The sequence below is a fragment of the Glossina fuscipes genome, unplaced genomic scaffold, assembly GCF_014805625.2.
Source record: "Glossina fuscipes isolate IAEA_lab_2018 unplaced genomic scaffold, Yale_Gfus_2 112, whole genome shotgun sequence".
Lineage (NCBI taxonomy): Eukaryota > Metazoa > Arthropoda > Insecta > Diptera > Glossinidae > Glossina > Glossina fuscipes.
In genome coordinates this window covers 5,816,833-5,839,130 of record NW_023998455.1, presented here as the reverse complement: position 1 = coordinate 5,839,130, position 22,298 = coordinate 5,816,833, and the positions used below count along the sequence as shown (strand labels likewise).

The following is a 22,298-nucleotide window of genomic DNA, read 5'->3' as shown; positions in this document are numbered from 1 at the left end:
CGTGTAAAAAAATTCTGTGGTAAGAATAACTAATTTTATTTAATGTTCTAGAATATTCTTGAATATCTAAAATATGTGTGTGTCCAAATAAATTTAATACATATATATAAATATATAAGCAATAAGTAAATTAAATAAAGTTAAATTATTCCTACAAAATAATCCTTTTTAATAAAAAAAAGAAAATTTCTTCATAAATTTAGAATTCTTCCACTTTTGTGAGCCCAATATCAAGGCAGTTAGTTTAGTCCGAACAGATTTAGAGTAGCAATTTTCGACAAATACAATTAGTAATAATAATAATAATAATAATAATTATATTTAAATTTTTCATTTTATGAGTCATTCAAGTTGTCTTTGTACGACGATAGATACTCTGAGGGATGGAATTTCAATCAATAATTTTTATTTACGCAATTTTGTTATTGTTAGTAATCTGCACTAAGTGTAATAGATGTTCACTACCTTGGGTGGCAGAGAGGGAGGCATTTGATATAGCATTGGAGCTAATAGATCCATGTAAAGAAACACAAATTAGTTAGTTGTAGGACGTTTATCTTCACGAACAAATTTAATGTTTCTCCGTCTTTTCGTACGACTCAATTGCACATACCTGGAGGGGGTGCCATAATTACAGCTTTGGTTGCGAAAATGGATGTTGTATAGTGTTGTCATGTAGACATAGAGACAAACATAAATTAGTTAACGCTCATCTTCTTTGGCAGATATAATGAATATATAACAAAAAAAAAAAAAAAAACATGTCTTCGTGCACATACCTGGCGGTGGTCGAGCGTTCGTCGGTGTTGGCCCTGATATGGGTAATGTGTTGCCATGTAAAGAAATATGGGTGAGTGATATAATAAAATTATTTTCATGCAACACAATTACACATACCTTGAACTGGTACCGTACCCGCCACTTTAGCTGCTGTAAAGACGCAAACATAAATTACTTAAGGTTTATCCTCGATGGCAGAAATAATACAATTCTTCTTATATGGCAAATCGTGAATACGTACCATGGTTTGCAATTCCTTGGGGCGATGGCGGTACGATATCTATTTTTTTATGAAAACACATAAGTTTTTTGCAATAAAACTTTCATACATGCATACATACCCGCCAAGGATGTCCCAGGGACCGTGTCATGAAAGACGGCAGCTATGTTAGGACATTAAAAGAGATAAGTTTTTTACTAAAAGCCCACAATTGACACAAAAACATACCCAATAGATTGTTTGCTGGGGAACCGTCGGTACCAGAAAGTGAAGCTATGTTAGAAGATAAATATTTATCAATATGAAACACCATTTTTAATATAATTAGATATAAATTTATTTGCAAGAAATATCGCGAACTTCAACTTCAAATTAAAAATGAAAAAGCGAACGCATAAAATTTATTACTAATTCGTATTCTTGAGGAAAATATATGTTGAGTCTTGAAAATACAAGATAACTTATTTCCGAGTAATTTAACTACCAGAAACACTTTACACTTACCCGTGGTTGCTAGCGCATGTGGAGTGAAAGGAACAAAAACATCAAAGTAATGATGAAAAGAAACGGAAAAGACGAATTCATAAAATTCATTAGTACAACACATGCTTGAAGGAAGTCTATGATTGATTCAATTACGTTCTTCTTGGGCTAGCCTGGATGAAGGCAGAACTAGCAAGCACATCACACTAGTAACGACACAAACCGGTATAGGCTCCATTGTACTTTTTTTTAAATTCAAAACTAACTAAAGTTTTATAAGTAGCATAGAACTCCTTCTTATATACCGATCATCGTTTTTTTTTTTTTGAATCGTTTAACGTATCAAATGCTTTAGTTTCAATTCATTTCAATTTTAACAAGCAGTTAATAACTCAGTTTAATTGCTGAAAAACAACAACATTAAAAGAAGTTCGTTGCGGTTTTCTTTAGTTATTTTCTTTTTTTGAATTCCAACAGCTTTTAATGCCTTTGCATGGTACGTACAAACCCTCAAAGCATTACTAATCGACGCTCCACTTAAATTTTATTTTAATCGCGTCCTTATGCTTTTTATCTAGTTATCTGAAAATTCCTTAAAGATAACACCAAACCTTGCCGACATAAAAATCTTACTTTCACAACACGCAGAACAATTTATTCAAATAAAAGCTTACCCAGCAAACGCAATGTAAAGTAAGCGAGCACAAGCCATGCTATGCAAAAATAATCGCTTAGTACAACAATCTCTTATTAATCCGGTTTAAAAAACTTAATTAACTTAGCATTGGAGATAAGAGAAGAGGATTGTTATTCGTTGCCGTGCTATCATTCCCATATAATCATACGCTTGTTGTATGTAGAAGGAGAAAAACTTATTTAAAATTGTATTTCAACTAAAATTTTAAAAGCGTATTTTTGATCTGATAATCTTTTAACTGGCGATCTGTTGCGAGAATGCCTGTGCATGCGCCTACGTTACGATATCAACTCTTGTCTTACCCACCTTTGAAAGGCTCTTGCTAATCTTCATTGCAATGTCCCCCTCTCTCCCTCTGTCATCATGCCTTACAGAATTTGCGCAATCGTCGATATCGATCTCTGTGACATTTTATATATCGAGTTAAGAATTCATCCAAACGGTGCAACTTTTTTGCTAACGAATTCGTGGATGTGGTTTACACGTTTATTGCTTATTACAATGTTTCATATTATATTTCAATAGTCAGCTCAAGTGCTCATCTACTTGAGGATATAAAATCTTCTTATTTCTAACACATTCTACGTTCTTTCCTGGACATTTTTGCGTTTATTCCCGTCTTCCTTTCACGCTACGTTTGCACAAATCCGCTATAATGATATCAATAAATGATTATTTTTGGGTATGGGGCCAAGCCGCGTAAAATCATTCCACCACTTTTTGTAGATTATCCCCAGATCAGTTTTGGGTAGCAGAAGTCATCTGACCTTTTAAATATGTTTATTATTTGGTAATTGGAGAAATTTTCAGGCAGTTGGAGAAGAAATAATAATTGATGCTACGCGTTACTGGATTATATTTTGTTATGCATACGTCTACGTAACGTATTCTTTGAAGCTCTGACGTTATCAGCTTGATGTAAAAAGAAAACTGTCTAAATCTATCTAGTTTTCTTTATTAAAACGCTTTTGTACGTCCGTACGTCGGAATGATTAATAGGTTTAATATGGGCAGATGAGAAATTATATTCGACTATAACCCTCTTTTATGTCTATTACTTTTATCCGCGAAAAGACAAAAAAAGAAAACAAAAAAGAGAACTAAATTATTATGCTGTTGATTTTGATTTTGTTGATTATACGAAGAAATACTTATCTTCTACGGCTAATGGGCAAAAAGTCAGAAAGCGGAACTATTCTTATTTTACGATCGGCAAACCGACATGCTTACGAAGTTTGCGGATTTGACGGTGATCAAGAATGTATTTTATAGTTTGCCTGATTTAATAAATTATATAATTATAGTAAATGGCAGCAATGAAGGGAACTAATAGTAGAGAATGTTCACTTTCGGTCAAAGGGTAAACTTGACTTCAGTCGTTTATTAGAAGGCGCCAATAAACCACTTAAGGCTAAGATGTAGAATAGTCACGACATGTAACTAGCAATAAATTAGAAATCCATGGATCTATGCTACTATCTAGGGAACTAGCTCTTGGATAGTAAAAGTCGACAAGGTAAGAGCTTTAATTCTAAATTAATTATGGCTGACGTCACGACATGGTGTCTTAATTTTTCGAAAGAGAAATTTTATATCATTCACTTTTGCCATTTGGCGCCAAAGATCTTAATGGTGGTGGGTATGCGAAATTCGCCCCCCGAATGTAACTTTATTTGTTTCCGCTTTCAGATAATTTTTTTGTTAAATTATTTGAGATCATTTATTAAATGGAACTTGTTTTTAATATCAATATCAGCTCGAATTGACTTTTGCAAAACGTTTCCAAAACGTTTTGAAATCTATCAATTATTTACAGTCAGCACTTAATCAGGTTGCTTAATTTGTAACCTTAATATATGAAACGGATTTAACCGGAGGGAAACAATAAATAAATATTCACGGCAAGTACTGCCACTTTATTGGGGAAAAAATTTGTCGTGATTTCATTTAAAGACAATTTGATATCCAAGTTAAGTCCATTTCTAATTAAAAAAGGACAGATGAAGCTTCACATGCTGACTTAATTGCCCTGCCGAACATGGTGCCTTTGTATCCTTTCAAGGAACCCATTGCAAGGGTCCTTCTTAATCCAGTCTCTGCCAGTGCATATATTGGATACCATGATTATCAAAAAAAGGAAGGTGCCACCCTTATACAGCACCTCTCGTAGGCGCGCCCGTTTAAACTCAACTGTACAAGTCACAATCGTCGAAAAAATGTACAGCGCTGTTCCTTATGGTTCGTAACCATTTTGCCAGCAAAAACATTGCAATTTGTTCTCTTCTCTCTTTCGCCACTACTTTAATAATTGGAACACAACCTGGCAATCTGGAAGGAATAATTCTCGTGATAACCTATTGGAAAATTCATTCATTCATTTGTTTTAAATGATGGAAGGCCAACACGCTTCATACAGCTGATCGTAACGACTTAATATGTGACTCCCCGTCATTTCTTTCGTCTTTGTCGTGGTGCGTCTCCGATGGTCATCATAATAGTGACAGCTAGTAACATTTAATTTTTGTTTATTAACATTTGTTGCAAATGCAACCGTGTAGCGGATTATTACATTCAGCGAGGATCTTTAGCTTACGCTTAAAAGGCTTTCTTAGTTTTATTCGTTATTAACCGACTATAATTTTTGTTAACTGTATTTAGCATGTCTTCTATAAATATCGTACTTAATCACTTTTAAGTGCATTTCCCACTAATATATAATTACAAAAAGTGAGAGAAAAACGCAAACAACAAGTCACCATCAACTGCCCTAGGCAAAGAAGAAAGAAAATTAGTAAGAAAGTTATGTTCGGCCTAGACCGAACCTCGCATACCCATCACCATTAAAATTTTTGGCGACCCATATTTTTATTTATTGTCTTAAAAAAAGAGAACCGGATAAAATTTATCTTTCACCTTTTACGTCATTGGCAGGTATTGTTAAGAAAAATTAATCCATCATCCAGAAAAGATATTCACCACCTTATTGTTGTTCATTGATGACGGTGGATAGAAGAGGGGAGCCGGTATGTCTGGATGCATTGTTGGCGCTGATAGCGATAGTGATAGCAGTGTCATGTAAAGTGGCACAAATTAGTTAATGAAAGAGTTTTCATGTGCAATATCACTGACCTTGAGTGAGCGGCACAGCTGTTGCTTCCGGTGCTAACGGGGATTGTGCACAGCGTTGGCATGTAAAGAAACAAACGTAAGCCGGTTAACGCTCGTCTTTATTGTCAAACAGCGTGAATACATACCAGATGCGGATTCTTCGGCAAGTGATGGGATTAAATCCATATTTATTAGAAGTCATAAATTTTTGAATAAAAGTTGCAATTAGGATGAATACATACCGAACGGAGATTCCATCCTAAACGGAAGGTAATCTTGAGGTCGCAAGTCTATATTTATGAATAGATGTAGGTTTCTACAATAAGATGCAATTAATGTGAATACATACGTTGCGGCAGTTCCCCATGGTGCCAGATGTAATAACCACGCTTCCCTTTAGGTGGCTTAAGAACGCAACCATCTATATTTTTTGCGCATATAAATTTTTCGCATTAGAATTCAATACACAAGTACATACCTTTGAGAGATTTGTCATCGGGAAAAGACATGTAATAGCCGTCCCTAATATAAAGAATTTGCTGAAAACACTTCAAAGCTATAGGCAGAGGCAGATAAAATAACATTTTTTTGCAATATAATAAATAATAGTTTTCTCTGATATAACTGGGCAATACTTACTTTCATTCCAAGGTTTGAGATCCCTTTGGTCTATAAAATATGCAAGGTATAACTCTTTTTGCAATAGGGATCAGCAAAAATGCATTACATACCCGACAGCCTTCCATGGTTCCACAGTAAATAATAACCAGCTCCCGTCGGTCCAGATTTAGCGCAGGGATCTATGTGTTTTGATGAAAAACATACGTCTTTAAATTTAAATTAACGAAAATACATACCACTTGGAGCCGATCCTTCGTGCTTGATATAATGCCCGTTATCACGATCCTTTCCAGGGTTCCAATAAGGTGTACAATCTGTTTTCGGCAAAAAAAAAAGGAAGTTTTTATAGCATTACACTAAATAAATACTGAAAATTATTCACATTAGAAACTATTCGTAAAGAAGCTTTACGTGTACATCGCAAAAATACAAAGTAACTTCAAGATTTCAGAGTAAATCGGTTGCTAGAAATATTTACCTTTCGCTTTATACACAATCCAAAATGGCAGAAAAACCAAGTCAACGTCCGATCCGAAAAAAAAAAACATTAAATAAAACTTATAAAGACAATTATTTGTGAGAGAACTTTCTGTACACTCCTTGACATACGCAAGATAACTTGTAACAGAGTAATGTGATTATCAGAAATACTTACACACTTTACGTTTCGTCGAAGATGGCAGAACAACAAATTTACAATGATCCGAAAAATGAAGAAACAAATGAAAAAAATTTATATGTAAAATAACATAACTTGTTTCACACTTGTTGTAACCCGACTACCTCCATTATCTCGACATTTCACACTCAATAGTACTAAGTTCATCAAATTCAAAATAATCGAATATTTTTTTAACATCATTTCGTAATTAAATGAAATTTGCATAAATTTTTATGAATTCTATAAAAGACTACTTAACTTACTTCTCTTTATATACCCACGATGGGGTTCTTTGAACGAATGCAGTAAATTCTTTTGAATTGCATATTTTTCTGCTTGAATTTTCAAAATCGTATTAATTCAACTCAAGCGTTCAAAAATAACAAAATATAAACGAATTTGTTACGGTTTTTTTCTTTGTCTCCTTTGAAAACTTCACTTGCGATTGATTGATGAACAAAAGTGCTATAAATATGCAGTGGATGTGTCGAAGAAGGAAATAAAACAAATTCGAATGAGCCACCATTAGCTCAAATGACATTTAATGGTTTTGTATATAAAAACCTATCTCAAAGCATAACTAATAGACGTCTTCTCTAAACATTATGACGATAGGTGTTTGCAAAAATTTTGATCAGCGATTTCTGATAAAGATATGGGAAATACATGTGTACATAACGGCTAAAGTCGATGGTCTGGACAATCCTCTACATAAAATAACAGACTTCCGTTTAATATTATTATTCGGCGTACGCCACTAACCATGAAGCGCTCAAAATTCTTCTTCTTCTAAATTCATTTGTTGTTTATTTGAAGAATTCTCTTGCCGAAGACCACCAAACACGTTTAGTCTGTTTTAATCTGCTGCTTCACCATATCCCAATTCTCGATTTTGGGTCCAACGGTTTAAAAGTGGCAACACGAATTGATTGCCATCTTTTGACCATTTGTTGCAAGAGTTTTCAAGGATACTTTAGGCAAAATAATCAAAATTTTCGCAAATATCTAATATTATATTATAATTGAGCCGATAGCCTGTGTTGCTAGTGTTCAATGTCTTTTTTTAGTCTAAGAATTCATTTCATTAGTCTAAAATTAAAATAATAATAATAATAATATTATATTATAATTATATTATAATTAACAGAGTATCTTTTGGAAATGCTAATAACCATTTCCTGAGCAGCACTGAACCAAGGAACAGTAAAAGTCAGCAAAACCACTGTTTACTGCTAGCACAAGAAATCCATTCTCACAGTACAAAGAATGAATTATTCAACTAAAAATCTACATATTTTTATAAGCCCATCTCGGACATCTAGAAAGTAGTACAGAATAGATTCTATCCGGCCACGCAAATAGGAAACGGGATTTTATAAAGAAAAAGATTTTATACGAATGCTGCGTGAAATACTTTACTTAATGCCCACATTCTTCTTTTAAAATCAAACAAGTAAGAAAGCTATATCCGATTGGGGGCGAATCGCGCATATCCAGCACTACTAAAATCGCCCGCGCACATGCTATTATTTATTGTCATAAAAAAGTGGATGGAATACAATTTATCTTTCATCTTCCATCTAACTAAAATGTATTGTTAAGAACAATTAATCCACCCCGTCATAACGTCCACCATAATTAATTTGAGATTAACGCTCTTACCTTGTCGCCTCCTACTCTCTAAAGTCGTTCATTTGATACCTATATCGATAGCATTATTAACAAAAATTTAATCCACCATATCGCGCTGTCCACCTTATTTATTTTAGAATTAACATTTTTCCATTTTTAGGCAGATCTTCATTTGAGAAATATGAATTTTAATCACTTGCAACTCTGTGTGGACATGGCCAATTTTTTTCCACATTTTTTGCACATTAATAGTAGAGTTTTGCATATAGCAAATATAGAAAATTTCATCCTTCTATCTTCCATAATTTGTGAGCAATGGGCAAAATGCCCCACAGATTTTCGCTTAGAGCAACGGAGCTTTCAGTTTACGCTTACGGGTGTTTATGTGGGCAATTTCGCCTATTTTCAATAGCAACTTCATCCGTCATCGACATTTTCATTTTTGCGAGGAGGAGAGAGTCAACAATGAGAACGAAAATGACACAGCTTGATCGATTCGGAACATCGCTGTGATCTAGGGTATATATACTTTATAGGGACTCGCAACCTTCCGTTTTGGTGTTAACGTACACTCTCTGAAAGTGGCATGTATTAGGACTAGCATCAGAACCCAACAGAATATTTGAAATCGCAGTATATTATTGTGTTAACAATACATTTGTCCTTGTGTCCTATATATCTCAATGTCCTATTTCCATTTCTCAAATCGCTCTTAGCAGAACGAAAACAGTCCGCTTAGATGTGAATCATAATTCTCTTAATAGTTTTCTCCCGGCAGATTCCACGTTTCCACGAAACTGGTTAAATCACCTTTTAATAGTAGTCTGGCCCTTTTGCTATAGCTTAAGTGTCCCCGTAAGCATTGTCCGCCCCTTCCTATTCTTACAGTAAAGAAGCCTTGACACAATTTATGCATTTGTTTTTAAACACTTACTTATGTGTATGATCAACTATTTCATCATATATTTATTTGTATATGTTTGGAACAGTGTTTTGGACATTCTTCTTATGATTATCAGTTGTGTTGTGCAAAATTAGACAAAACTAATTCTAATGTTTTCATTAATCAGACAGATAGCCAAATAGTAAGACAAATCGACGGACAGACGGAATGCTTTAATCGGTTCAGAATCTGACGATTAAGCATGTACATATTCTGCAGTGTGTCCGAACCTTTGTAAGACTAGCTTTTTCCATTTGGGTTGGTATTGGAATGTACAAGGTAGTTAGATTTGTTAAACTATCTGTAATTCTGGTATCCATTTTTACGCGTAGTACGAGAGTTGGTATTGGTTTGTCATGCCCAAATTCGAAATTTATTTTTGATGGTTCTCTGAAGTCTTTCGCTAAAACGTCTTATTAATAGGCTGACGTTCAATCAAACGAGAGGTAATGATCATCTATTCAAAATTAACATAGTAAGCAACCTTTTACGCACATATTTAGTCTTAGAATCTCTTGATAATGCCCTACTTGTCTCTCCGAATTTTATAGACACTTGAGTATATGTGGTCTTCGTGACCACTGCGTTCTTGACATTTTGTGTTCTCGCAATTTAACAGCTTACGTCGCAATCTTTTTTTTTTTTACAAGATCCACACAAAAATATTTGTGTTCATATTAGGCCTTTTCACACATCCCAGCGAAGTTTCGATTCTAATTTGCTGAATAGCGTAAGAAGAAGAAGAAGAACGAGAGCTTTAACAGAAAAATTATTACAAATTACATTACAACATAGACACAAATGCCGCTATTCGTTTCAGGGTTTTGCGGGCTATAGTAATTTGACCTACGAGATAAATTTGAAAGCCGCTAGGGAAGCACAGCGAAAAATTTGATTTTCAGTCTTCGCAAGCAAGGGATTTAGAACCTTACTTTCCGCTTCAATCAAAAATGGCTCAAAACTTCATCAGAGCCTAAGTTTGCCGCAAATTCTCTTATTGCTTTTAACAGTAGTATTCAAATCCTCCCTGGGTCTTTTTTATTTTTCTTATTTATATTCCTTAGTATGCCAATCAGATTGTACACCGCTGCACCCGTAAACCCGAAGCCTTTCATTTGAATGAACTTAATCGGTTTGTCCGGAAAGATGAAATAACATTACTGCACTTAGAGTACGTGAGCACCACACGTTCAATGTGTTGAAAAAGATTCCCAAAGATCTTCCCAACTAAGAACGATTTCCACTCTTGGGAATTATACCTTTACCCCAAAACGTCGATTTAAATTATATTAGTCGTCAATTGTTTGACAATTACACGTCCACGCTTAGATTACTCCCAAGAGCACGACTCTTTGAATTTCGCGCCTCCGAGAATGATGTCCAAGAGAGTGCCGGTTCGAGTCAAAGTATTTATTCGGTTGAAGAAGTAAATCCGTCGTAAATTGTCGTGCGATTGATACAAATCTTTATCTACACCTAACAGGCAATAAAAATAAAGTATTTATAATAAGATCGAATAATCAGCCGCGATAGAAGTGCATGTACGAATTATTTCGACAAAAAGACGTCTAAATACCAAATTCGTAAGATATTTTAGTCCTCGGCCTAGTAGCAAATCCATGTTTATAGCTACTACGCGCTAAACTAAACCAAGCTACGCATATTATTTTTTCTCTAATTGCATCGTTATGAAGATTAAGCAAAATTTTGTTACTTTCTTCTAAACTTATATTTTATTACAAGTGCTCTTTCCATTGCTTTTATTTCCTTAGCAGTTAACAGAAATTCTGGACAAGTTTTAAATCAAGCACAACACGATTTAATAAAAAAATTTCTTCTTTTTAGCATTCATATCCATAAGATCTAATGATTTTGTTGAAAGGTTCCGCCTGTTTGGCGATGTTTTCACGCGCTTTTACAGTCAACTTTTTCATGAGTCTATTGTGTTTAAGTATGACTTGGAGCTTGGCTTTGCGTTTTCGTTCCAAACTCTTGACAACGCCTTGATGGTGCCAGCCAACCTCGTTTGACAAACGACCTAAATTGCAATATTTTCTATCCGATCGTAGTGTCAAAATTCTCATTGCAATAGGTACGCAAACGCGGCGACGCTTGTCGTAAGGTGAAGGGATACCGTCGAATACTCGCAAACGTGACAGAGCCGCTTGACCACGTTTAGTCTTGTGAGGAATCATACCTATAATACAAAAAATAGAAAACATATATTAAGGAAGTGTCACTTGTGTCTATTTGATGTTCATGCGTGGTTTTTACGCTCCACCACTTCAATGAAGATGCGTACAATTCGTCAAGCAAGTTGAGTTCAAAAAAAAGGCCAAAACATTCCGTTTAACATACCTAAAAGAAAACAAAGAAGAGAAATAGATCAGTAAGCGACAACGAGATCGAGCAACATATTTTCTAAAATCTATAATTATTCATCAGACAAAGAAATAGTTTCATATTTAACATTCAAATAATGTAGGTAAGAATTTATGGTTCATCACAATGAAAAGATTAAGTCGTAAAATAAACAAAACGTACCTCTTACTGCTTTGTAGAAAATTCTAGAAGGCGCACGGAAATGGAACGGACCTCGAGCAGGATTTACATTGCAACGTTTGCGTAAATAAGCCAGATATTTGATTTTATTTCTGTAAAAATGACCAGAAAGATTCAATTCTTCGCAACGCACAACCGCCACTTTGCCGCCTTGCAAAAGATATTTTGCAACAACGGAGGCCAAACGACCCACTAAATGTCCTCGACCATCAATAACAACGGCCTAAAATAAACATTTAAGAAACAATTATTAAATTGAAAACTCAAAATTTTACACGTTCATGCGAATGTAAACCCGTTAATTATTATATGCGCTCTTATTTTTTATTTGTTTTATTCTCTTTACAAACATTTTAGTTGCTCGAATTATGCATTTGCTTTTGCACGTGTGCACTGCTTTTGTTGGACAAGTTTTACATTATTTCTTCGCTTTATACAGCGAATGCTTATTTTTTTACTTTTCAATAGAATAATTTGATGTTTTGCACAAATTTCCGGTTGAGCGGGCGACTTCTTGCACGAAATATCACCACTTACCCTATTCGTTAGACCAGTCATGTTTGAGAATCGAACAGAAAGAAATTATCTATCATCAACACGAATTAACGGAAGCGACGCCATAGTAACAAAGTGACATTTTGAGCTGGTTGCCATCGCTTTGGTGATTTAAAACGGTTTTACATTTGACGGTTTAATGTTTACTCGCTATTTGGATATATGATCTTAGGGGGCTGACACATTGAGATGCCATTTTCATTTTCGGATTAAAAAAGTGCAAAAACAGTGGACAGCAGCGCTACCGTATTGTTTTACAGGAAAATGTAAACAAAACCATATGGATTTAGAACCAAAATTAAAGAAATCAAGGTAAACATAGACAACAAATTTATAAATAATTGCAATAAAAAAGATAATATAAAAGTAAACAAGCTCGTTTATTGCCTAGTGATAGCGCAGATTGATTAGATATGGTGGAAAAATAATTTGAAAACTATCATTTATCATTCTCTAAAAAGTCGATTTAAAACAAATAGTTTTTATTTCTTATAAAATAAATAGTGTAAATGCAATTTGCAAATCACTTACTGTAAAAAAGGGACAATAATGTATGGTAAACATAAATAAAATAGGATAGAAAATTTTTAACTTTAACATAATTTGATTTTATTTCTTGTTGTATGCTGTTCTCTTATTGTCTCATTCGTATGTGTACATGTAAAACCATATAATTGCTGAATTACTATAAATATTTCCAAAAAGTCGGCAAAATTGAAGTTCCGGGAAATCGGGAAAATAGGAATAACGCCATATTGTGTCAACCACCTTAATTTATCACTCGTTAGTATTTTTGTTTCCATTTTTATTTTGTAGTTCTTTTAGCTACTGCACTTAATTTTAATTCTCAATTAATTCCCAATCCTGTCTGCCAATCACAATCATGCCTTGCCTGAAATATTTACAGAGTTTATGTATGCTTGAGGGAAGAAATACTCATTTGAGGCAAGCGACACTGCATTAAAGCCGATTTATTACGTTTGTCGAATATTATAAGATTTCTATTTAAACCTACCGTGACTTGTGGTAAAGCGTACTTGCATGAATTATGATCAAAATATATTTTGTATACCTTCAACTTGCATGAATTATGTTTGCACTATTGAAAAATATCTATGTATTATCAGCATTAGAAGTGGAAAGTCATTTTCTTGGATAAATACATAATGACGAAAGAAATCAAATTAACCGCTTGAATCGAAGAAATCAGAAAATCTATGTTTATTTTTTCAAAATTATTGAACTTTTCTTCCTCGTTCTATGTGATTTCGGGCGCGGTCGTATAAAAAGACGTTTTTAACTCAAGTCCGTCATCGTCATAAGATCCCCATGCAGCATGCATGTCAATAGTGAATCCGAAATTGAACAAGATTCCTGATGGATTCATGTTCTTACCTAAAAAGAGTCGTTACGTTGAAGAGACTTTTGACCAGTAAACGTGAAATTGTAGGAATATCATATGTAAATTTCGAACAAATCTTATTGAAGACGAAGAAATTGGAAAAGCCACCGGATAAAGTAGAACGTATTTAAACTTTTATGATAACGTGATCCTCAGTTGTAAGAGTGAAATCATAAAAATAATTGCAAGAAATTCTATATTTATTAAAAATGTAGTAAAGTAGATTAAAAAGCATCAGCAGCATATTTTAAAAAGCCGGATTATTCTAGAGCTATATTTTTATACTCTTTTAAAAGTTTTTTACTTAAAAAATATAAAAAATATTTTAGTAAATACATGGTTAGTTAAGCATAAATACATGTGCATATATATATAGAAAGAATATTACAGAGAAAAAAACACAAAAGATATCAAATTAACTTTAAGGGTTTGCAAATTTTTTAAATAAAAATTAAAATAAAGGACTATGTATGAACACTTTTTCTTTTTTCTGCTTTGCAAATTACTTCTTTTTGGAATTGGGGCTGGTTGATTGAAAAACAGAAGAGGCCGACATTAAATTTTCGATATATTGGCCTAAAACTTGGTTTTCGGAACGCAATTTTAAATTTTCCTCTTTGACGGAATCAACACGTTGAGATAAATCATCTAAAGTATTCTGTAATTCCAAGACTTGCGATATGAGGCGTGCTTTTTCCTCTTTCTCATCGGGGCTAATATCGCCTTCTAGCGAATTATGTGAGGAGTCTGGAGTAGAGCTGCGATTGGTAAAGGAGGATCTTAGTGAATCCATAGACTGACCGTTAGGCATGTTAATTGCGCGTGGGTCGTCGTCGCTAATTATAACTGATGAAAGAAAAAAAGTTAATTTCTGTGCAATATGTTCGTGTTTTTGTAAATAACACTAAACCCACCTTGTGGGTCGTCATCCGCAAATATTGGTTCTTGTTCTTGCAATTTATCGATTAATGACATAGCTTTTCTTCTGCCCTCCCAAGAATTCTTCTCTAATTATCAAATTGCTTATTAAAGTAACAGTTGCGTTTATTATTAAAATAAAGTATTTAAAAATTATTGACTTTTTTTCGGAATTTTCTTTTAATATCTTTGCAATTCTCTCAAGCCAGAGTTTTTATTGTTGTATTGTAAGAACGCATTCACAAGGCAGATTTATTTTGCACTAATATTCATTTTTTTTTCTACTACTATTATGAATGTCTAATTTGATAAATGAAACAGCTGATCGACTTAAATAAAAAATATCAACGTTTTGCTAGCATTCCATAATAATTTTTGTGTTTTTTTTGTCAAAATAGAAATAATTTTAAAAACTTTTGGTGGACAACCATGACACTCGTGTTAAAAGTTAAGTGCCGAGCTTGTAACCGAATGTGCGGTGACTACAAACATCTATTGGACGAAACGGTCATAGACAGCGAGAGCAGCACATTAGCGGCTTTACTTACTTATTGTACGACAGTCGAGCTCTTCCAAGAAAATTGCAATGCTCCTCCTTTGCCCGAACATATTTGCAATAGTTGTGTAGAACACTTACTGCAGTCATATTTATTTAAGGAAATGGTTTTACAAACAAATCATGACCTACATGAATATTTAAAACAGCAGCGGCATGAATTGGAGCAGGAAAAAAAATTGGGAGGGATAATGGAGCCGGATCCAGATATCGATGTGGATGTGGATGGTGTCGATGATGACGAGAGTAAAGTAGCGGAGCAAAGAGATAATAATACTGAATATATTAATGAAACCGATGGTAAAGTAGAGAAGGAGGAGCAGGAAGTACCATCTGACGAAGTAATAGTAAAAGAAGACCAGATAGAAGATAAGCTCGACGAAAAAGATGTCGAATATGAAATGGAAGAATGGTTAGAACCTATAAAGGAAGAAGAAGAAGTAGAATATATTCTTACCGATACCTATGATGATATGATCACGGATGAAGTCGAATTTGAAGAACTTTCCACAGAGGATGACAGGGAATTTGACAAAAGTTTGCCTTCAAACAAAGAAAATCAAGGAGAAGAGAGTTGCACCGCGGCCAAAGCAGAGATTGAAGCTGAAAACACCGAAGAGGAAAAAGAAGAATGGGAGTTTGTTGCAACTGAGGAAAAACCAAAGACCACATTAAAAAAGTCGCATGTGAAACGGAGAAGCTTAAAGGTGCGAAATTTTGTTGTTTGTTGATATAACATATATACATAACTTTGTCCTTTTTTGGTTTTTTTTTTTTTTTCAAAAGGATGGAAATATAACACAGGAGGATCTTACTTGTAAACATTGTGGTAAACAGTTCGATAAATTGTGTCGATTGCGTGAGCATACTTATATGCACACCGGCGAAAAACCGCACGTTTGTGCTGTATGCGGCAAACGTTCACGCACGAAAACTCACCATAACGTGCACATGCAAACGCATAGTGAGACAAGACGTTACAAATGCCAAATCTGTACCCGTATGTACCGTACATCTAATAGTCTCAAGGTGCACATACGTAAGCACAGTGACATACGACCGTATAACTGCCCGCTATGTGAAAAAAGCTTCCACACTGGCGAACAGCGAAAATTGCATGTAATGCTACATACAGGTGAACGACCGTTTAGCTGCACAAAATGTGGTAAAGCGTATCGTGAAAACTACTCGCTACGTCTGCATATGCAGACGCATGAGGATAAAAAGCCTTATCAATGTGAGGTGTGCGGCAAAGGCCTAACGCAAATGTCCGGATATAAACGACATATGCTTTTACACACCGGTGAATATCCTCACAAGTGTGATGTGTGCGGTCGAGCATTTCGCATTTCCAGTAATTTGGTTGCCCATAAACGTTTGCATTTGGATGTTTTGCCATTTCAGTGTAAGGATTGCAATAAAGGCTTCACTACAAGTTCCAGGCTTAAACGTCATATGATTCGGCATGAATGTGGAGATGAACAAGAATCTACCGAATGTACTTTTAAACCACGAAAGCAAAAAAGTCAGTCGATTTTAGTAGATGCGAAAATGGCAAGATCAAAAGTGGTAGAGATAATTTAGAAGTTTATATCGTTTACGCTTTATATATTATGTTTGCTTTTGCTTTTATGTTCAAGTTAGCGTATCGTCTGGTTTAGTTCTCCACGAATAAAATGAAAACAAGCGTTGTGTAAAAATACTAATATAAAAACGACCACAGATGATTTTGAAGAATGAAATTTATTATTATCATTTTTTTTAGACTAATTAAATAAATTCTTAGAGTAAACAGAAGGCTTTCAGCACTCGTATAAGCGGTCGTCTTTATCCGGTCAATACAATACGCTTAAATAACAACTTCATATTCAGTGGCTATACTGAAATTTAAGACTTTGATATTGTTAGGACCGCCACATGGATTCTTGAATATTTTGTCTATATTTGTTCTTGTAAGTTGGGATTGGGTTGGAATACTGCGCCGCAAAGACGAATCATAGATTAATTTGCTCTTTGTTGCCATATCGACATATCATTGGTCGCAGATAGAAATTATTGTAGGTTTGGATATTGAATAAACTTTCAAATTAGCTTTTATACAGCTTAGCTTTAGCTTTTTTTTTTTTAACTTTTCGACAGAAAGAAAAAGAATAAATGAAGTTCATATGTTGGGTAATCTTTGAATTTAGCTTTAATAAAATAAGCTTATATCAGCTTTTAGTTTTCGAAAGAGAGAAGAGAAATAAATATGGTTCATATATTGGATAAGTTTTGAGTTTAGCTTTTATTGGATATATATTTAAAAAGCTCTAAATTTAACTTTTATAAAATAAGCTTATAAAAGCTTTTAGTTTTTGAAAGAAAGAACAAGAATAAATAAGGTTCATATATTTGATAAGCTTTTAATTTAGCTTTTATTCAATAACTTTTCTTTTGTCTTTCTTTAATATGGCTTATGTATTGAGTTAAGGTTTCGATAGAAAAAACAAAAATAAATCCGTTTCATATGATGGATACATTTTAGGTTAAGCTTGAGCCGATAGCCTTTGTTGCTAGTGCTCAATTTCTTTTTTTAGTCTAAGAATTTATTTCATTAGTCTAAAATTATAATAATAATAATAATAATAATAATAATAATAATAGGTTAAGCTTATATATTGCGGATGGTTCTTACACCATTTGAAGAACGTAGATTTAGATGGTAAACTTAGTCACATAGGTTGCTTGATGGCTATCAAAGCCCACGTAAGTTAACGTTTGGACTGAGGTGATCTTGGTTTTGTTGTTGCAATTCTTGCTTACATGATCGCGATTAGTTGAATTTTTGATACCATAAGTAAATAAGTTTCCACTTGGTTTAACGTTCGAATTAATATTGGGCTCTTGCAGAAACTTTAAAATTTGACTTTATGTATTATTGCTGATATTTAGTTCGCATAAGTTCGATATGAATTTTGAAAGAAATTTTGAAAAAACAACAACAAATTTCTTATATGCTTCTCATCGAAGGAGCCCTTTTCTTAATGACGATTGTGTCATGAAAATGAGGTTTTTTTTTTCCCAATTGAATTTTTTCCGTATAATTGTACGCAAGTACGTATTGTTTTGTCGGTTTTTTTTTTTGTTAATCTTGCCTTTACATTGTTTTGAGAAATTTCGAAAATATTTGCAATATTATGCTGTACTTATTACAACGCGGTAAAGTACGTTCCCAAGTTATAAACGTGCCCGAAGGACTACCCGAAATATTAACTGATATAACACGGGAAGTGCTTCGTTGCCAACCGACGCCGGAATGCATGTGTCAATTTATTATCGATTATTTGCATTCGGTAATCTTGACCAGGGACAGAGCACGAGGCAAGTTGATCTCATCTAATGACGAGTATTCTTCGTTTTGATGTGATTTCTATTTGCAGTTGCGAAAAACATTATTGATCGTGCTTTAATGAAGGTGGATGAAATCATAGGTGATTTATGCTATTGCGATATACCCAAGGAGAAATCGGAACAAATGAGCTTAGCTATGGAGGATTGCTTTAAGCGTTTCTTGGCCAAGCGACGTTGTGAGAAGGATAGGCAAAGCGAAGTTTTGAAATTTAAAGAGTTGGATATATTAGATGAGTTAATACGAAAATGTAAATTTAATGACGACGAGCTGAAGAAGTCGCGGCAAGCTATCGAAGAAGCCTATAACAAATTTATGGACTTTTATTTGCTCACAAACACGGTAAGAGTACACTTTGCTTCGAAAGCTTCTAAACGACATCAATTAACTTGGATTCCATACGCAGTGGACCCTATATTTAGTGATTTTAAAATTCTCTCTTTGACCCTATGAGCGTAGGAACTGAAATGTAGCTGTTGATGTAGCCACTTACAGTTTATGTAGTTTGGTCGCACAAATCGTTGCTTTGCCTTTCCTCTTCTCTTTCGATCTCGAGAAACACATTCTTCTTATGTTCGCCGTAATGTAATTGTATTGGTGTGTAATTATCCCTGATTATGTCAGCTGAAGGGACGTTTATGTCGCATTGCTCCTAAGCACATGTATCTTTTTTTGTACTTGTAGTGCATTTCTTAGAAAATCAAAGTGATTTCGATAATCAGATAAGAAGACCTTAGTCCTCATATCATCATCATATTATATGCAAGATTTAGGTAAATGTAAAATTTTCACTTGTAGGATGACGATGCTACCGAGGCGTTATATCAGCATTTCCGCGCCCGAGAGTTACAGCGACAAGTCGAGGAACAAGAAAAAGAAGCAGCCACCAAAATACAGGTACTAATGGGATTACTTTGGCTATTGCAAGAATTCATTTATTAAAATTGATTTCACGCATGAAAATGTCAATTTGTCATCCATAGGCGTATTTTCGGGGTTATGTGGTTAGAAAGTCTATGCAAGATCTAAGAAGGACTTCCTTATCAATGGTACGCGTGAGATTAATTAATCGAAAGGGAACAAGTTTTGTATTTTGTTAATCAATTACAGCCTCCAAGTTTTGATATTCATCCGCCCGATGATCAAACTACAATGAAACACGATTTGGCAGCACGTAAAATCCAAACATTCTTTAGAAATCGTTTCTCAAAAACTTATGAAAGAAAGACGGTAAGAAGGAGGAGGAAGAGGAGGAGAAGACGAAAAGTGAACAGGAAATTCTTCAATTCTTTAATTTTTGTTTTTTGTTGTAAAATTAGAAACCTGATGACATGTGCGCAGACCTTTCCAAGATCTCAATGATGGATCCTTTGCCCATAACGAGTTCCCTTATCGTAGAAGCTCAAAGCGCAAATGTATGTTAATTGGCAGAAAATATCGATATTTTTGCAAGTTTATGACCATTCGATTTTTATACAGGAAGAACGACCAGCTTCGCAGACAGAGCCTGTCGCCGTACCGGAAGAACGCAAGGAACTTCAAGTTAGCGATGCTAATAAAAAAGATATCTTCAAGGAGCAAAAGTCTGCGCAGATACTGGAGAGGCCCATCGTAACACAAGCTGAGGTTGCTGAAATGGAAGAAGAATCGCTCCATGAAGACGACGGGATAGAAGAATAAATCTTGAAGTATTGTCTTAGAGTAGTGTCCTTTTTTCGGGTCTATGTTTTTTTTTAATATTTAGATACATTTTTTTTTTTTTTTAATCGAAATTAATCAAGGCCGTACACTAGGCCCCTAAATCGCTGAATGAATTGTCAAAACTCATGTAATAAGGAAATCTTTTCATAAAAAATTAAATTTCAGAGATTTCCTTTTTTTTCTTCGAAAGCTGAAGGCCGAAGGGAAACTAATTTATCTAAATTGTGGTCGTCCAATATATCAATATATCAATTTTCCCGACTTTCTGTCTTTATGTCATAGCCATTCTTCTCGGACGTCTTGATCTTGAACTCCTTATAGAATTCATGGAAACAAGAATAGACGATTCGGTGTACAGGGCAGGAAAACTCTGATCGTCCCTTATTCGTGGAACACCTGATGGCCGCAGCCTAGTGGACCCAATCCTTAATATTATGCCTTTACCGACTAAGCATTCTCTCTAGCTACGACCAAAGGAGACTCTATCACTCTTGAAAACACTGACTTGGTGGTCGCGATTCGGCTACTCAGCCGGATATAACTGCTTTTCGAACGGAAATAGATTTAAAGGCAATTTCCTGGTGAACGATGCAAGCCGATTTTAATGCGCACAGATTCTTAAAAGAGGAAGAGTAAAGACACAATAGATCCAAGATTCTTGCAGGAATTTAGTAGTGAGATGTCGACATTTTTTCACTAACCCTGCAATATTTACTCAATTCTTTTACCTTCTATTCGACCTTTTCCTGCTGTTCTAAAGTTCGTAACTAACTAGAAGAGTTTTCAGATAAGTTTTACCCGCCGATTTATATTATTTCCCTATTTCCGCGTCTTGCCGACTTGTTTTTCGATCTTCTTTTTTTCTGATTTACCAATGACTAGTCAATTGGCGGACGTCCCTTATATTAGTTTGGGGAAAAAGAAATCCATTATTTTTATATGAATTTCAGGACTTTATGCTTCGGATTGTCCGGTTTGGGTCAAATATGCACCGTTTTGTTGTATGATTTGTTGCCATTTTAAAGGTAACTTCAGAATGCCTCTCTCATAGAAGTCCCGGTCTCTATTTGCAAAAAACTCTAATAGTCGATTTTCACAATCCTCCCTAGATTCCAATTTTTTTTCATTAAAGAAATTTAGCAATGCAAGAAAAAGATGATAATCGCTTGGTGCCAAGTCCGGACTGTAAGGCGGATGCATTAAAACTTCCCAACCAAGCTCCCGAAGTTTCCGGCGAGTCACTGTAGATGTGTGTGGCCTAGCGTTGTCCTGGTGGAACACAACACCTCTCCTGTTGGCCAATTCTGGCCGTTTCTGGTCAATCGCTATCTTCAAACGGTCCAGTTGTTGACAGTGGAGATCAGAATTTGGCGTTTGGCCATATGGAAGCAACTCATAATAAATAATCCCCTTCCAGTCCCACCAAATGCATAGCAAAACCTTCCTGGCCGTTTGAGGTGCTTCACCGCTCTTTGACCCCGATCGTTTTCGCACAGGGTTATCGTATGTGATCCATTTCTCATCTCCAGTCACCATCCGTTTACGAAATGGGTCTATCTCATTCCGTTTAGCCAAGGCTTCGCAGATGGAAATTCGATCCATCATGTTTTTTCCTGTTAATTGGTGTGGCACCCAAACATCGAGCTTCTTTTTGAATCCAGCTTTGTGTAAATGGTTTAAAACTGTTTTATGGTCGATTTTTAGCTTCTGGGCGATGTTACGACTGCTAACATGCCAACTCGGTCAACTTCGATCATTTCTCCGATTTTATCGACATTTTCGACGACCGGCCTACCTGTGCGAGGTGCATCTTTAACATCCAAAATTCCTGAACGGAATCTACGAAACCAAAATTGCACATAATTGGCTGTTACAGTATCGGAACCATAAACACCATTCACAATTTTAGCCGCCTGGCTTGCATTTTCGCCTTTGTCAAAGAAAAACTGCAAAATGTACCGAATTTTCTCTTTGTTCACTTCCATTTTTAACACGCTGTAACTCACAACTGAATGCACCAAACAAAAAAACAGCAAAAGAATTTTTATTACTGCGAAATGTCACCTTTCTA

The 22,298-nt window shown here is 34.8% G+C and overlaps 5 protein-coding genes across 7 annotated transcripts; 2 read left to right on the top strand and 3 right to left on the bottom strand.

Annotated features, from left to right (window-relative positions):
* Positions 1–215: 215 nt before the first annotated feature.
* LOC119639556 lies at positions 216–2,038 on the bottom strand. 3 transcript variants are annotated; one of them, XM_038037002.1, is made up of 7 exons: positions 1,505–1,723; positions 1,229–1,273; positions 1,122–1,163; positions 1,022–1,060; positions 898–930; positions 780–812; positions 216–637 (listed from the first exon to the last, which is right to left on the bottom strand). In XM_038037002.1, exons 1-7 carry the CDS (start codon positions 1,605–1,607, stop codon positions 600–602), a joined length of 333 nt encoding a protein of 110 aa, XP_037892930.1. In that variant the 5' UTR covers positions 1,608–1,723; the 3' UTR covers positions 216–599. The 3 variants fall into 3 exon arrangements, with proteins under 3 accessions (XP_037892930.1, XP_037892929.1, XP_037892928.1); XM_038037001.1 differs by having other exon boundaries at positions 592–812; positions 1,505–1,513; positions 1,640–2,038; XM_038037000.1 differs by having other exon boundaries at positions 592–812.
* An 8,850-nt stretch (positions 2,039–10,888) lies between these two features.
* On the bottom strand, positions 10,889–12,349 carry LOC119639282 (60S ribosomal protein L13a). Its single transcript, XM_038036573.1, has 3 exons — positions 12,245–12,349; positions 11,690–11,930; positions 10,889–11,342 (listed from the first exon to the last, which is right to left on the bottom strand). The coding sequence occupies exons 1-3, from the start codon at positions 12,263–12,265 to the stop codon at positions 10,987–10,989; spliced, it is 618 nt and encodes a 205-aa protein (XP_037892501.1). The 5' UTR covers positions 12,266–12,349; the 3' UTR covers positions 10,889–10,986.
* A 1,750-nt stretch (positions 12,350–14,099) lies between these two features.
* LOC119639184 (short coiled-coil protein B) lies at positions 14,100–14,790 on the bottom strand. The gene is made up of 2 exons (XM_038036449.1): positions 14,579–14,790; positions 14,100–14,510 (listed from the first exon to the last, which is right to left on the bottom strand). Exons 1-2 carry the CDS (start codon positions 14,637–14,639, stop codon positions 14,167–14,169), a joined length of 405 nt encoding a protein of 134 aa, XP_037892377.1. The 5' UTR covers positions 14,640–14,790; the 3' UTR covers positions 14,100–14,166.
* A 127-nt stretch (positions 14,791–14,917) lies between these two features.
* Positions 14,918–16,813, top strand: LOC119639183 (zinc finger protein 2-like). The gene is made up of 2 exons (XM_038036448.1): positions 14,918–15,845; positions 15,925–16,813. The coding sequence occupies exons 1-2, from the start codon at positions 15,012–15,014 to the stop codon at positions 16,720–16,722; spliced, it is 1,632 nt and encodes a 543-aa protein (XP_037892376.1). The 5' UTR covers positions 14,918–15,011; the 3' UTR covers positions 16,723–16,813.
* Positions 16,814–18,314: 1,501 nt separating this feature from the next.
* Positions 18,315–20,206, top strand: LOC119639319. The gene is made up of 7 exons (XM_038036620.1): positions 18,315–18,498; positions 18,558–18,868; positions 19,325–19,423; positions 19,510–19,575; positions 19,637–19,756; positions 19,846–19,941; positions 20,006–20,206. The coding sequence occupies exons 1-7, from the start codon at positions 18,315–18,317 to the stop codon at positions 20,204–20,206; spliced, it is 1,077 nt and encodes a 358-aa protein (XP_037892548.1).
* Positions 20,207–22,298: the final 2,092 nt, after the last annotated feature.